General features: G+C 37.8%; 1 protein-coding gene across 1 annotated transcript in view; it reads right to left on the bottom strand.

Annotated features, from left to right (window-relative positions):
* tmem132e (transmembrane protein 132E) overlaps nt 1-4,484 on the bottom strand; it is a 443,650-nt gene extending 439,166 nt beyond the window's left edge. The window contains exon 1 of the mRNA XM_008428504.2: nt 3,385-4,484. Coding sequence (XP_008426726.1) covers nt 3,385-3,445 — 61 coding nt within the window. The 5' untranslated portion in view covers nt 3,446-4,484. The remainder of the gene's footprint in view (nt 1-3,384) is intronic.
* Between the last annotated feature and the right edge of the window lie 12,818 nt (nt 4,485-17,302).

Here is a 17,302-nt window from a genome sequence, read left to right as displayed (position 1 = left end):
TTCCCAGACTTTAAAATCCTGTTAGTTTATAAATCACTGAACAGTTTAGCACCACCATACATCAAAGTTATGCTTTTGTTGAACCAGCCTTCCAGACCTCTCAGGTTTTCTGGTTCTGGTCTGCTCTGTATCCCCAGAACCAGAACCAAACCCTGAGAAGCAGCATTCAGCTTCTATGAACCACAAATCTAGAACAAACTTCTAGAAAACAACCAAAACACTGAGTTCCTTTAAAGGTAGACTGACTAAAAACCTACCTGTTTAGAGTTGCTTTTTAAACATCATAAATGAAACATTCATGATTAACTAGAACATTTGAGAAAATATAATGCTTCAGTTGTTGACTGTGTGTTCTATGACTTAGTACGTTTGTGTTTTTATGATGTAAAGCACTTGAATTGCCTTGACGCTAAAATGTGCTATACAAATAAACTTGATTGATTGATATATTAATTATGCACGTTTTTAGAGTGGGGTTCCTAAGTATTTGCGGATTTTAATTATTCGCAGGCATCAAAAATTAGAATGCGGTCCCTAAGCCCCATAAATACCAGGAGTCTAGAGTATATTGAACTTTTAGATCATTCTTATTTTGTCCCACCAACAAACTGGTTTAAGAGCTACATGGCTGCTAACAGTACTTTTTGCAATGTATGTGTGTTTTGCCATTGTATTTTTGCAAAGCAACAGATAGCATTGCGAGACCTAATGATGATAGCCCAACGAAACCTGACAGAACTAGCATTAAAGTTCTCACTGCTAAAGAAGTTTGTTGAAGCATTTCGGCTACCCTGTAGAAACAAACACTGACCAAGTAACGGATAACGTCTAAAGGGTTTGCAAATAAGAAAGTACTGCTGTCCAACACAGCAAGTTGACAATGCTGATGTTGACTTGATGCTTAAGATAAAGGGGCTGTTTGTTTTTTAAGAAATCTGGGTTGCAGTTTATTATTTCTAGTTAAAAGTCAAGATTAGAAAACAGAACAGAAAAACAAAATTTCCGGTCTGTGAAACCTTTGTATCATCTGTCAAAACACAAGGAAACTCAAATCCAGCAGGAAAACCACAACATACAGGCTGTCAAACATGAAGTGATTTTTTTGACACTGACTTTAGGTTTGTTAACCCAGAATTGGTGACCAATGAAAAATAAACATTGGGATTCTTTATCTTCTCAAAATATTGTCAAAATTGTATTTTGCTCTCGCTGGTATCAAATCATCAGCTCTGCTAAAAACAGCCATTTCTGACCACGAATACTGTTAGGTCTTTTCATATCACCAGCTGCTGTTAAAGCATCCTGCCTAAAACACAAAACTCCGACTCACAGCACAGCTGATAAATACTGATTAGAGATCAGAAATGTCAGTCAACTTCAAAGTGGTGTTCACCAACCCTGAATGCTTATTTCAAAAATTCATGTCTGTTGCCATCTATGAATCAGATTTGTGCAGATAAGATTTCTTTAGGCATCCTCTACAATCGCATAATACAAACGCAGGTGAATCAAACACCTACTGGAAAAAATGCTTTTATTGATGTAATGTTATAGTTCAATGATGGTTATCTAACTGCAAAATTCAATCTTTTTTAAACCACTTTTTAATAGAAATAGTTACAGTTTTAACACTGGAACCTATTTAATGGAAAAGCTCAACTGTCCTCTATGAATGTAAAAGGTTTGACACCAAGTGTGGGAAGAAAAACTGACTTTTCAGGTACATTTGAGAAAGGTTTCCACTTGACTTGCTTCAAAGTGCTTTAGGAACCTGTTTGGATGCTATGTGGGGCATTACACAATGACAAAAATAAAAATTTAATTGGTTTAGGTCTCAGATGTCCCTTACTGAAAAGGGTGAGCTTATACTGAAAAAGATGTATAGGAGATGGTTAAATTTTCTAAAGTCGCAGACGATCCAGCAGAGAAACAATGACACAGGTGAGATTTTATATACACACACACACACACACACACACACACACACACACACACACACACACACACAGACAGAGGCAATCAGTTGCTCAAAGGGTTTGGTTTGGCAATTTTGGTCCCCAATACAACAGAGTCTACTGGACTATCAGGTGAAAACACCCTTAGGAATTACATACCAATCACAACATCTTGGAGTTCCTTCACATAGAAAGAGAGATGGGAGTTTCAGCTACCAAAGTTAATCTTGCAACGTGGTTGCAAAAGTAGAAACCCCAAGTTTCTGGGAACCAGGATTCCCTGAAGACCTTCTACAAGTTAGCCTGTCGGCCACAGACCTAACCGTATTGGCATTTAATGTTTTAAAAGTAGCACATTTGTTGTGGGTCGTCCTGCATTTACCTAATCAGAATCTGACCACAGGTTGGGGTGGGATTTGGGTAGACAGAGCACTGCAGCGTGCAACAGTCTCAACACAGCCATCAAGGAGAGAACATGTCTTACAGCACATGTAAGCTTGTCTTTTGTGTGACAATAGTGAAATTGAGGCAAGACATTAAAAATGAAAGAATAAAATAAAAAGGGTTCTGCACTCTGTACTGTAGAGTCCAAGGGTTGGCTTTGCAGCAAACATGCATGTATGAAAGGGGGAATTGCATTTCGTCTCCATGCAGCTAATTCTGATTGTGGATCCACAAATGAGCAGACTACCCTGTGGGGCGCCACTACTCAACACTACTCTAATACATGCTTTGTAATGACACTTCCAGCCCAGTGCTGTAAACAAGATTGCTTTGCTGCATCAATAAAAATAAGGAGTGGGACACTGAAGAGAAGAGGGAAGGAGATTGGTCCCCAGACATTTCCAGACCAGAGGGATGTTTTCTATTGCGTCTCACATCTTTTTGCGCAGCATATTTCAGCCTATGTAGAACATATTGACATGTACATTTGTTTATCAGTGTCATGAGAGCCCTTGGAGCATCAAGAAATGAGAGAGGAGGAAATCAGAAGGAGGTGGATGACGGGTGCCTAATGTGTTCCGAGTCTGGCTCCCAGGAGTGGGTTGGTATTTAGATCACAAGTCCAGTCCAGTGGATTCCAGCAGGGATAATTATCCAAATGGTTTCCTCATCAACCAGTCAATCTAAGTAAGTAAAAATAGTCTTTGATCCTGTGTGCATAAGTTGAAAGAAATTCAAACAAACTTGCTGGCTCTTCTAAAAATACAAAAAAACAAGATAATGAAAGCTGTACTTGTGTCTGAGACAGTGTGGAGGAAATGGGGGGGGAGAGGGGAGGGGGGGTCATAAGCCACAATGACCAATCACAACACCATCTGCCTCTGCAGTTGCATGTTACAGAAAATTAGCACAATCACGTTTAGTGCAACACAACCGTGACACTGAGAAGAAAAAAAAAGGTCCAAATGAGTGTCCCCTTACTCACCACATGAAAGCACCGCGGCGCAAATGATGGGAGTCCATCTGAAATCCCGCACACCTGACATGGTAGAAGAAATCCCAACGGATGGACCTTAAAAATCCCAGTCGTCCCAGTAGTTTCGGGTCTGTAGTGGAGAAACAAAGCTTCGCCTGCGGGCGTGAGCTGGTGCGGGGTTCTCCAACTTGGATGATGCGCAATGGGCAGATGTGTATCTGGGCGCGTGACAATGCGCTGTCGAGGTCTTTCCAAAATGAAATAGAAATAAAAATAAATAAATAAATCGCTAGAAATGCATTAGAGTCCAGTTGCCGGAGTCCGGTCAACGTCCGGTTTCTGTCCACAAATAGGGGATTAAAGTTGTTTCACTGGTTTCATGCAAGAAACTCGGCGAGCTGCTCCACGCGCTCTGCAAGGAGACCCGATCAATTCACCCCCAGAAAATGATCAATTTGAGGACACGAGTGGGGAAAATGACGCGCGCAGCGGCTTCAACGCAGGACTCCCGCACGCCTTCTCCAAACAGATCCAGAGCAGAATCACAATGAGGACGAACAGGGATATTTTTCGTTCTGCAACTCCTGTGTCTCCACTTATGAGAAATTACATAGAAATCATTTTCTAGATCAAATTATGGAGATGGTGAAGAAGAGGAGCGGGGGAAAGGGGGGAGAAAAAGAAAAGAGGGGGGCATCGTATGGATCCGCACTGCTCGGGTTCGGCTGGCACTGACTTCTCTAGGTTTTTATTAACAATCCACAGCGGAGACAAGAAGCCGGAACACAGTCAGAGCGGAAAGAGTCAAAGCTGCAGGTTTAAATAATCCGAGGAAAAGAAACATGGGGTCCGGTTCGGTGCTGCTTGAAACACAGCCAAGTCCGCAGAACTCCGCGTTTTTTGGTTGTTTTTTTTACCCCCCTCTCTGGGTCTCTGTGCGTGTGTTTTAATCCCAGTCTGTGCTGTAAAAGCACTTCTCAATTGGCACGTTTCTGCGGGACACGGAGTCCACGCGCACGGTGATTGTCACGCAGAGCTCGCGCCGCCAGGTGTGCAACTCCGCTCCCAAAACAAGTAAACGTGCTCACCTCGAAATGTCCAGAGTCGCAGCTCAGTTAATCAAAGTGAACGCAACAGATGGCGAACATCCGGTGGAAATGTTCAAAATAAAGTGCACAGTTTTAGAAACCACACGAGGTTTAGAGTTTTACCTAAATCTGCTAATTTGGGGGAAAATATAAGTATTTTTGAATAATAAAATAAAAAATGGATTAGATTATTAGTTCCATGGTGTCATTATTACATACATCATTAATATAGAATACAAGGCAAAATGGAACAAAAATAGAAACATTTGTATATTGAAGATTACATTGATGTTAGTAGCAATTATAAATTATTACCTGACTTTTCAGTTTCACTTGTATATTCCCAAGCTTAGAACTTTAATTACTATCATTCTCATCAAGTATGGACATTAAGGAAAATGAAAATTAATCAAGACAGCTTGACCCTTTATAATTACCATTGCATATAAAATAAAGTAGTAAGATATATAATACTACATAGAATCCCTTTATAATAAAACATTTTGAACATTGATGATTGTAATCAAATATGTTGTGCATTCTAAATAAAAATACTTTCCTGAAAAATGATTCTTAACTATCTGCGGCCTTTTTAATTAAATAAAATTTCATCAATGACACAAAATGCATTTGCTGTATGAAAGCTTTATCTTTATAATTGGGTTTAGCTTTTATTTTCGAATCCACGATGTCGATTTCCGGTAATACCCTTATTAGGCTTGGAGAGCTTTACATACTTCAAACATGACAAGGACTGAAATTAATCACGTGTTCTTGCCTGGGAAAAAAATAATTTCCCTTTCACTGCATCATTATCTGATAACCTGGTTAGGCTATTTATGATATTAAGTTTAAATTTATTAAGAGCAAAGCAAGAAATTAATTTGGCCATTTGCTAATAGCCATTTGCACTTGTATATTCATTGGTATATACAAGTGCATCTCAGTACAACAGAACGTCAGCATACTTTCATAGGAACCAAAAAGAGAAAAAGTTAATTTATATAGAAAATGAGTTTAAAAAGTTTGTTTCAATCCATCCATCCATCCATCCATCCATCCATCCATCCATCCATCCATCCATCCATCCATCCATCTATCTTTACTGGGTTCATGAGGGGCGCTGGTGCCTATATCCATTTCTTATATACCTAATAAATGTTAAGTCTTTGTTGAATTTGACTGAATGTAGTTGAAATGTAATGAAAAATCTAAGTCAATTTAATATATATCACATATAATTAATTTTAAAATATACATTTTTGAATAGCAAACTGTTATTTAAATGTCAGGATTGCATCAGCGTCTTGATTGTATTACCTGATACAATCAAGAAGAAAACTGCTGTTTTCCAGTAGACGGTCTGATTTACTCTACAAGGAAGGTAAACCTCAACAAGTTGCCACAAAATAATCTGGATGTCTACAGAATGTTGCATTCATTAATTGGAAGTTTCATTAGATAAAAACTGACACAGAGAATAGTACACAGATCTCCTGCAGCAGTCTGTATTACAGCACATCTGAAGAAACCTCTGACTAAAGACACATTGTTGTATGACAGTTTGATTTTTTTTTAACAGACTGCAGATGGTGAGGGTTAATTGACTTTTATTTTATTTACTTTCATCTTCTACCAACTTACTTCATGGCTGAGGACTTTACACCACTTTTGTTAATTGTATACACCAATGAGTGCCAAAGTTGAAATGAGGGCATACACATCATAAAGTTTGATCTGATAATGGCTGGATGGTGAAGGATTTTATTGGCTTGTTTGAGCGCTCATTTCTGAAGATTAATGTAGCAAGAAATGTTCATTAATTTAAAAAAAGAGGCCTCCACAATGTCCAATTTTTATTAAAGTTGTACATTACAAAGACTTGGTAGAACTGTTAACAGCTGCTTGACCCCTTTTGATGCTAATGCATATGCAGTCAGTGCTATTGCTCACCAGCCTATATATTTTTTTATCAGATATTGAGAAGTTTAACAACTGATATTATGAAAATGTTTTAATTTCTTAAAAAGCCCCTTACCCTGGAAAAAAAAAGCAAACGGTAATCATCTTTATGAAGATGTGCTGCTAAACTAAAGGAATAAGTTAGGCAGAGCTCCTCCAGTTCTATAGAACAAGAGTCACAAGGAAGGCTAAAGCTGTCCTTGCTGACCTAAAAACGGTACAAATGCTCATTAATCACTGTTAGTGTCAGCCTCGTTAATAATTTGACCCAATAGGGCCAAATAAAGACCGTAGTAGCCTACGTTTGTGTCCTGGTTGTATCATGAGTGCTCTGTCAGTTGTATTTGAACTTTTCTTTCCATTTGTTCTTTGCTAGTTGGAAAACAAATTGCTCCTTGGGGACAATAACATTTATGTTGACCTTGATCTTGAAGAGGAAGCTCAGCGTTGTCCATGATGTTCATCATTTTATGAAAACTCCTTCTTTGCACAATAATCTGTTGCAAACACTGAAGGATCGAAGCTTCCTCAAGAAGTCACATCTACGTTGCTATGTCACTGTTGCCTCTCCAGTCCAGTTTGTCGTCCAGATGAACAAATGGATATTTTTGCTCCTTCACTACCTCCATTTCTTCTCCCATGATGAAAACAGTGTTTGACCTAATCCAGTTTTTCTTGAAATCTACAATAATCACCTTTGATTTCATTAGCTATGAAACATAATCATCAAAAATATCATAGATAAATGCTGAAAAATACACTTTATGTCTGAGGGGACATGAGAATTTCCCTTTTCAATTCAGTTACTAAATCAATAGCTTTCCAATTATACTCTAATTTATTCCAAACTTTTGAGGGACACTAGAAAAGTTTGATATTTTTCCTGAAGTTAGGGGCATCCATGGCTGTTTGTTGGGGGAAGCAGGTGTAGACAAAACTCAAATAGCCATGAATAAATAAGTAAATTGAATTGAATTTATTGAATTCTTCTCTGAGCTACAGGGAACCAGTGGAATGACATTGATGGGGTGATGTGCTCTACCTTGCTGGTTTTAGTGAGAACTTGAGCAGCAGTGCTCTGGATCAGCTGCAATTATGAAGGCCTGAATTCGGGGTGTACTGATGGACTCGGACCTGGACCTTTAAAGACACATAAAAAGAGTTAGAAAATTGGCCATCTATCACCTGAAGAACATTTCTTGCATGACAGGACTAATGTCTCAGCAAGATCTAGAGAAACTCAACTACACGTTTATCTTTAGTCGCATTGATTATTGCAAAAGTGTCTTCAAAGGACTCCCTAAAAAAATCAGACAGTTACAGCTGATCCAGAGCACTGCTGCTCAAGTTCTCACTAAACCCAGGAAGGTAGAGCACATCACCCCATTTCCAATGTCATTCCTCTGGCTCCCTGCAACTCAGAGCATAGACTTTAAAATACTGCTGTTAGTTTATAAATCACTGAATGGCTTAGAAACAAAATAAAAGAGAGATCTGCTGTCAGTCTTCCTGAAATATGCTACACACAAATAAACTTCACTAAATATGAAATATTTCAACCCACTGAAACTTGTAAACTCCTCTCAATTATGTTCATGAAAAAATATTTTGCATATGAGACTGTCTTGGTTTCATTTGCTTTAATCTGCAACTTCGGGTTCCCAATGCAAATGGCTAACTCCGTAAATCTGTTACTCCCCCTCCTCGGTGGCACTTCTGCTTTAGGCTACAGGTGAGCTGTTGTTACTTCCTTGGGAGAGTAACAATATTTAAAAAATACACTAGTATATATAGCAGAATATGTATGTTATTAATATGCTTTATTCTATAATTTACTTGCCGCCACCCATTCCCTGATGCATGGTTAGTACATTAAGACTGAATCAAACTGCATAATACAACTTTTCCCACTTTGTGGCCTTTATTTTTAAATCACTTAACTTGAATTATATTTGGGTTTCATTGATCTGCCTATAATTGGATTTGAATCTGAGTTTGACTGTAATGAATTGGATTGTGTCTGTTTAAAATAGGATTGCATGTAATTGGATTTCAGCTGAACTGGTTTGTTTTGTTAAAAAACAAAAAAAAAGAACAGTCCTGAGATGACCTTTGAGGAGGAAAAAGAATAATCAAGGAACTATCTAATAAAGCTTAGGGCTATGATAAACTACAACTGATCAATATCTATTAGGTCTGTTAACTGTCCAAATAAAGACATTGAAGACATTTTTTGCGCATTAAATTTGTGTCATCTGCAAAAAGACTTTGGCTTCTTATGAACGTCTTGTGTTTTCTGTACATTGCCAAAGTAAAATGTTTCCAATCAAACACACAAACATTTATATATATATATATATATATATATATATGCTCCTCTAATCCAGAAATCTGGTCTTTGTCCCGCCCCCACAGCCAATGAATCAATCAACATATTTTTCCATTTATGGTTTTAATTTAAGGGAAATAAGCTATTCAAGCATTGATTAAGAACATTTTGTTGAAAGTTTCAATAGTCACAGTGAGGTCTGATCGCTGCAAAACTGGTAGAGTCAAGAAATCCCTTAAATAGAACCTAACATCATTAAACAGGAGGAAAGCAAAACAACAGGCACAGATGATCATTAACAAAAGAAAAACAAAACAGTCATTGACATCCATCAGTCTGGAAAGGATTACAGGACTCCAGTGAACCACAGTGAGAGCCATTTTCTACAAATGGAAACATACATGGGATATTGGGGGAAATTTGTGAGTGTCCAGCAAATTTTTTTAATCTTTATTTTTTTATAATTACTTCTCAGTTGCATATTGAATACGTTTTGTCTTTCTCTTTCTTTATTTTTATTTTTTGTTGAAGCCAGAGAGCAATTTAGACCCACTTGTGCTGAGTAGGCTCTAATGCTGAGCAACAAATCAATAAAAATATATTGAAAATATGTCTGACAGCATATTCAATCATTTCACTGAACTTTGATCCAGAACTGCATGGCATTCTGGGCGATGTAGGCAGAGGAAAGTTTTTAGCTTTTGTTATCTAGTAACAGTCACTTTCTACCCCTGCTTTAGTGTTTAAGCTCCTTGTCTTTTATTGCTCCTCGCTGGTTTCTTCTTTTTGTCTCCTGTGTTTGAACTTTTAGTTTAAGCCGTTTTTTTTGTTTATATTAGAGGTGTGCCAATCGATCGGTCACCGATCATAATCGGGCCGATTTTCGTGAAAAAGTGCATGATCGGTGATCGGCGATCATTGGCTCTTGTTGCCGATACTGATCACCTGCATCTCATTTCGCAGCCTGCTTGTGCAACTGGTCTCCTCTTTCCATCACACTGCGCAAACGCGCAGCAACAAATCCTAAGCGATGTGGAACAATAACGCACTGAGTGAATGGGGACGTTTGCGTGTGGTGAACCCTGCCTCTCATCTGATGGCTGCTGGAGATGGGCACCACCAGCCCCCCTCAACACCTTGCAAGGATCAGTGTGTTCAGATCATAAATGGAAAGATTTTAAGGTAGTTTGTCTCCTTAAGTCCACACTTAAAACAGCTTCATAGTTAATGCCAACATCAACTGACTCTATGACATTGTTGACTATTTTTTTTTTTTCTACTTCTAACATAAACAGGCAAAGAAAACACCCAGAAATGTTTTTCCACCCCAGGCATCCGGTMCCAATCATCATCAGTTCTTATGATGTCACATACATGGCGAGTCCACAACGTCTTAAAATTGTAAGTATTATTTTTTTTATTTGCCATTTTTCTGTTCTCTTTAAATACAAATACTTTCTCTGTTTAATTGTTCTGTTGCTCTTTTTTGTAGGTTTCTGTAAGGTGCAGTGAACGGGAATGTTCTGTCGTTGATCCTCACTCATGTTTTATTGTCACACTTAAATTTTCATGTTCATGTATTCCCTTTTGATGTGTTCATAAAGTTCATGAAGTTGTGAGTAAAACTGGACAATTTTAAAATGTCGGTAATAAAACAAAATATTTGAATCACCTTGGGCATCTTGTGTAATTAATCTTTCCATGTAATTGTAGCCTAAAACAATGTAAGTACTGTAGTGTAGTTATGCATGTCATTTACAAAATAAGAAAGTAGGAATAAAGACTTTCACGAGTAATTAAAATTATAGTTTATTATCAATAGCAGGAAATCAAAAATAAAAATTAAGTGTAATTTAAATACATTACTAATATATTAATAGTATATTTAAAATATATTTGAAGTATATGAAATACATATTTTTAATATAATTCTGAGACAGAATTATTACACTCAAAATATAATTATATCAAAATATAATAATAAAGCTCTGAAATATTAAATTTAAAAAGTATACTTAAAGTACACTTGAAGTTGTTCAAAAAAAGTATGTATAGTATACTAAAATATACTATTGGTTGTAATTTAATACTATTTAAATACTACTAAAGTATACTAAGCACAAAAATTTGTTGTTCCAAAACAGTACAGTTTAAGTACATTGATAAAAGTATACTAAAGTATGTTAAGATTTAGTATACTACAGTATACTTTTTTTTCACCTGGGTCACAACTACATATTATTCAAGTGGATGCGAAAACATAAATCGCCCCCCACCCCAGAAGGTACGTCAGGGTGAAGGAGCATAGAAAACATACGCTCGCTCTACCTCCCCCCACCCCTCCGGCTAGATTTACCTTGTTATGTGCGTGAGGTTAAGGAGCGCAAGGCGTGCTGAAGTGTATGCGAACACATCATTGGTGCGTCACCCCCTCCAGACAGGGTTTTGACTCCCCCTCTGGGGAGTCAAAACCCTGAGGGGGAGCATAGAGGCGCATGCAACGCCTCTATGCGTTGCATGCGCTGCATACCCACTTTTTGCGCCACTGCCAGTGCTAATGCAAAAACGATCGGCCCGGCTTCGACCATGGTCGACCCGGGTCCAGCTGGGCAGTGTGAAAGGGGCTCTTGAGAGGCCTCTTTTCAGAAATTTTCTAGTTTCTGAATACTGTTCAGGTATCTCACTCTATCAGTCTGCACCCTATCCCTGCTGTTAATAATTTCCACATTTGCCTCTGCCTGCTCCCTTCCTCAGCTGCATCCACTCACCTGTCATTAGCTCTTTTAGTTCCTTTGTTATTTCCACTCCTTCCTCAGTACATTTAAGCTCTCTGGTCTCATTATTCTCTATTGGCTCTCTCCGTCACGCTTCATTTTGGTTCCATGTCATTCTGTTACTCTTGCTTTGTCTGTTTTAAAGTTTTCTTCCTTATCTTCATATTGTCTTAAATGACAATCACTTCTTTTTTTCCTGCATTTTGGTCCAGCCACAAACGTACCCAACATAACATCCCCCTGTTCTACATCCTGCTCTTCCCATGCTATTCCTTGTAAGCTATCTTTGTTTATTGTTACTAAAACTCTACATTTGCACAATAACAGACAAACCCAGCCACCTACACCCGACAGGTATACTGAAGAAGGCTTTGAAAAGCTAAAAAGGATTGATAGAGTGTATATTGTCACAGTTGTCTATGTGGCCCTGAGACGACTTTGGTTATGACTCAACCCTAAATACACAAACTGAGCCGTGGATAGACTTCAAAAGAAAAGAGCATGCGACATTAAGTATAAAAATGGCAATATGACATGTCTAATGTATGAGTCTCCCCATTATCTGCATATGAGCTGACAATGCTTTCTGACAGAGTGCAATTTTCCGCAAATCAAAGATATATAGCTAAAGGAGAAGAGTGCCTAAAGATACTGCTCCATAAACAATGTTTTTCAGCTTAATGTGTATTTTTAGTACTTATATGCATTAACAGCATGAATTACCAAACAGGAAGTAGTTAGTTTTAGACATAATTTGACACCTGGAGGCCAGCAGATGGTATGGAAATGGCTTGTTTCACAAAGAGGATGAGACTAGGTCTCTAAAATACAAAAATTTAAGTGGCACACCAGAAACGATACACTATGCATCTGAATGCATCTATAAAACATATGTACAGTTAACATTAACAGGCTTGATGGGTTCAAATGTGACATTTCAATAACCTGCCTGCTCCTGAGAAAGTAATGACTGTACATGTTTAGAGACAAATTGGAGGACTGTTCATTATCATGAACAAGCTGCAAAGCAAATCTAGAAACCAAATGTAAAAACAGGAATTCAAACAGTTTCACTTGGAGAAATGAATTCACTGAAGCTCCATCATTCGTGCACTTTTTCTTGCAGACTTTTCTGCTGTTTTAGTGTAAATGTGAATTAAATCTCCCTGAGCTTCTTCTGCATACATTTAAACAATAAACTGCTAGAGCATAATTAGCTTATTGGATATCTGCTTAAATGAGCAGGCGCACAGTTTTCTGCTTCAGCACTCTAAGGTTTTAAATGCTGGTTATAGAATTTGCTAGTTAATGATCTGGCAAGCCCAAAAAAAAAAAAAAAAGAAAAAAAAAAGATAATCAGTGGACAACCCCATCAGGTGGTGGTATTTAATTTCCTCCTTGTTTGTAATGCAGAAAAGTGCAGAGCTCAGTGTCTTTCTTAATAACAGCTTGGAGGGGACGACCAACAGGCAGCAATCCCGCTGCGCCAAAAGGCTTAACACATCTAATTTATCACATCCACTTATACAAATCAAGTCACTCGCAATTTTCTAGTTAGAACACCTGAGCTTCACCAGAACAGAACAGCCAGGTGACAAAGCAGAAGGCACAGAGGGTGTTTGGATGAACAACATTTCTCCTAATGGTTTATTTTATCAATCAATCAAATTTTATTTATATAGCACATTTCAGCAGCAAGGCATTTCAAGGTGCTTTACATAATAAAAAATAAAATAAAATAAAAACAGCATGACGTAACAGCATTAACCTGTTACCTGCCATAAAACAGCATATTTTACTTTGCAATGTGTCATTTCACCCAGTGACATAAGAAAAAGACTAATTGTCAAGTAGAGAAACTTTTGTCAGCAAAAAATGGGGTTGAATTATTTCCTCTAGGTCCTCTAGGTCTTTCACATTTTCATCATTTCTTCTAATTTTTCAAAAAGTTAATCAGTACAAGGTTCAATCAGTGTTTTGCCAATAGTGAAGCTCGGAGGTTATTATTTTTCAAAGCTTGTTATCATGATAACTAGTTCCTGAAACCTCTGACATGGTGCTGAGTCTGGTGTGTTATCACACTTTCATTTTAGAAACATTTTTTCCCTCTTGTGCTGCTTTCTGACACATCTTTGTCTTTGTGTTGTCAACAACATAACATGGCTGCCGTTTGATGCTCTGGGTCATGAAACAAAGTGCGTTGTGCAGAAGAGTCCTTTTGTCTGTGCCTGTCTCTTTCCCTTCATATTGAACCTCAAATGCATTTTTTGTATGTAATAATTTTTCCTGAATGTTTCTCCACTGTCCTTGTTCTTCATCTGACACATAAATACGTCAAAAGTGCAGAGTTTTTGGTTGGGTTTTCACTTTGTTGCATCATCTTCTGATGCCTATGTTTGCTGTTTTATGATGTAGTGAAGAACTCCTGCTAAGAAGGTCCTACTTTCAATTTTTCTGCATTTTAGTGTCAATAATCCTTCTACTCAGTTTCTTTTGAAAGCGTTGTTATGGTCTGGCTCTAGAACCATAGCAGACGTAACAGCATTAACCTGCCATAATATTTCACCTAATAGCACCTCCCCTTCAAAACACATTGGTTCAGTTTTTCTCTATTTTCAGATTCATAAATTAAATTAGGAGGATAAAAAAATCATCATCAGTTTCATTGAATAGCACAGCAGCAGTAAAGTGTGAGTATAGTGAGTATCACTGTTTGAAAATAAAGGTATCATTCATGATATCTCCCACTCCATTTCCATTAAAACCTCTAGTTTTTCTGCTGTTCATCAAACTCAACTTGACTTTGGACTTTGTAACTGCACAGGGAAATCTTTTGTGAGATGTTCTGTCAAAACTACAAGCAAATGGCAACTACTAGAACAAATCTTTGCTCTGGTTGTTACTAGCTACCTAATGCAGATACAAAGTATTTCAGCATTTTGCTGAATCGTTTGGAAATGTCTGGTTTCTTTCTCTGCTCAACTTGTTTCCAGTTTCTCAGACTCATTGGTCTACAGTTTGTTTCAGTTTATTTTACCAGGGTAGCAAAAATAAAGAGGTGACAGTTTATGTCTCCATTTTCTAACATCAGTGCAGCACACAGGCTCAACCGTACATAAAGCACTATGAACTTCAAATGGTGTTCTTTTAATCAAAATAAAGCTGCTTAGTTCCCTCCCTGCTCTTAAAATCACAACAGTCTGAATGGTGGATGCATTGAATGTTCAGACTGCAGAGTGTAATTTATTCCTGACAGATTTGTGGCTTGCTTTCTGTTGCCTCTGTTCTGCTTGACTCCTTTTCCAAATAAATACATGGTTTTAGTCACTCATTAGCCCCATTGATAAATAATCAGCTCCAGGTTTCCTTTAGTATCTGCCAGATTCTTGCCGTTTCATTTTTCTGTTGTCTTTCTTTGCCATTGCAGGTTTTGTTCCTGCTTCAGTCAGTTCTAAACTCCTGTTTTTAACTTCCTGCCTCGTCTTACATCCTTCAGCCTCTTCTCTGCCAGCCTCAGTTTGTTATCATATACAGACCTGACAAAATATAAACTAATACTTAAGACCACAGCAACACACGCCTATTGAGCTGAAACACAATAACACAGCTACAAAATCCTGAGCAACACAGCAAGGCCAAATGCACTTCCATGGCAACAGGATGCCAGAGGTCTAAAATGCTTAAGTGGTATGAGTAATTCAAAATTACGCCCCTCTTTCCATGACTTAAAAGCAAAAGTGATGGGTTACAATATTTACTCAATTTGTAGGTATAGTTTTAGTCATCTTACATTTAGAGTGTCTGAATTTTGGTTTGTTGCCAGGATTATTTTATGTTGCTTTATGGTTACATAACATCACACCAGGCACTTTTGATCAAATTCAAGGCTAACAGAGTCATAGCTTCCTTTATTCAACCACAATTTGTCTCCAATGGGGTAGCTTTGGACACATCAATGCATTCATAGATTGGAATACATAGGGATGACCAACATTGTGTTGTCTATCCTATATTGTAAAATCTCTTGTAATAGTGCCGTGCTATTGTTATGGTGTCCTAACTTTCTCCAGCTGGAAAAAAATAAAACTGAAGTTATTATCTTTGAACTGGGGAGAATTATCCTTCCTCCATTGAGGTACTTAATGTATGAGGTTGAAGAAGAGTCAGTGAGTTGATTTCATGAATTCCATTTATTAATACCAAAATGCAGCATTGGTTCATTGTCACATTCTCCTTAAGGAAGACCACAGCAAAATGGCACCTAACAATAGTTTCTAGTTCCTTTTATGGCCCCCTAACTAAGCTACAACCTAAAGAGGGCGTTCCCTAGTGTGTCATTTCCTTTAACCTTAGCATTGTGCGTGTATGCTGTATGTGCGTGTGTATATACAAGCATGCAAATAGTTAAAAGAGATCGATGAAAACACAGAATTATTTATTCCAAACAGAACCTACAGTGGGAAGATCTAGCGTCGGCACACAGCTTCAGTTACAGTTATAGGAACTAAGGATCAGGTCAGAAATCTGGGAGTGATGATGGACTCAAACCTGAACCTTCACAGCCACATGAAGACACTTAGTTTATCTGGATAAACATATGGATGACTTTATCCATGTGTTTATCGCATTGATTACTGCACAGTAGTGTCTTCACAGGCTGTAATCTGCTCTGGATCCTCAGAACCAGAACTAGATACAGAGAAGCAGCTCTGAGTTTCTACACATCTGGAACAAACTTCCAGAAAACCCACAAACCCCCCAAAACACTGAGTTAAAACAAGGCTAAAACCCTACTTGTCTAGAGTTGCCTTTGATTCATAATAACTGGGACACTGACCAACATATTTGATGTATTCTTGCTTGATGGTTTTGATATTGGCATTTGAAAAAAATTAGTTTATTGCTTGTTTCATAAATTGCTTGCTGTATGCTTTTATGGCCTTAAGCTATACAGGAAAACGTGACAGATTTGCATTTTGGCTGTCTAGCTTTGAGTTATTGGAGACACATGCACTCATTGCCTTCCTTATGACTATCCAGACTATGGTGTATCCATTAGTTAAAATGCTTTGAAACTGACTGGAGAGATGTGACCCAGTATGGGCGGGTCAGGACTATAAATTAGCCTGCGTCATCTCTGCAAACTGATGAAATCCACAGTTGCCTAAATTACACTCACAACATTTTGTGACCAATGACCCAATGTCCACACTGCCCATGCTTAAAATGATCTAATCTCCAGGTCTATTAATTTCCTATAGAGCTGAGTGCCCTCCAGTCAATGTTTGAACTTTCATTAGGCACAAAGACAGAACAGAGAGGAACCACACATTTTTCTTCTCATATTTCTTTTCTTCTCCGCCAGTGGGATTCACAATTGCCAATACATGATCTGCCTGGTCAGCGTGAGATTGATGAGAAGAAGATTTCCTCCATTTTCCGTAACTCTGATCTGAAAGCATACTGATGGATCCTTGTAGGGGTTTACATGGAGGGACGTTTGGTAAATGGTCTTCAGATTACTGTGACAACATGTCTGTCGATGTTCTTCAGTTAGTGTCTAAAAAAGCAGATTCTTTGCTTGTTTAATGTATTCTCTTGGAAAACTCATGTTGACATTAATCCCCAGCAGATTTACGAGAAAAGATAAGGAACTGTTAGAAAAAGTACATTTACCACAGAGGTGATGTTAAAATTGTCAATTTAATGCATTTTAATGCATTTGATGCATTTTATCATTTAGACCATATAAGCCAGTCTCCAGAGAAAGATTT

This window comes from Poecilia reticulata, linkage group LG14 (assembly GCF_000633615.1).
Source record: "Poecilia reticulata strain Guanapo linkage group LG14, Guppy_female_1.0+MT, whole genome shotgun sequence".
NCBI lineage: Eukaryota > Metazoa > Chordata > Actinopteri > Cyprinodontiformes > Poeciliidae > Poecilia > Poecilia reticulata.
Note: the sequence above shows the minus strand (reverse complement) of the source record. Positions and strands in the feature narration are given on the sequence as shown.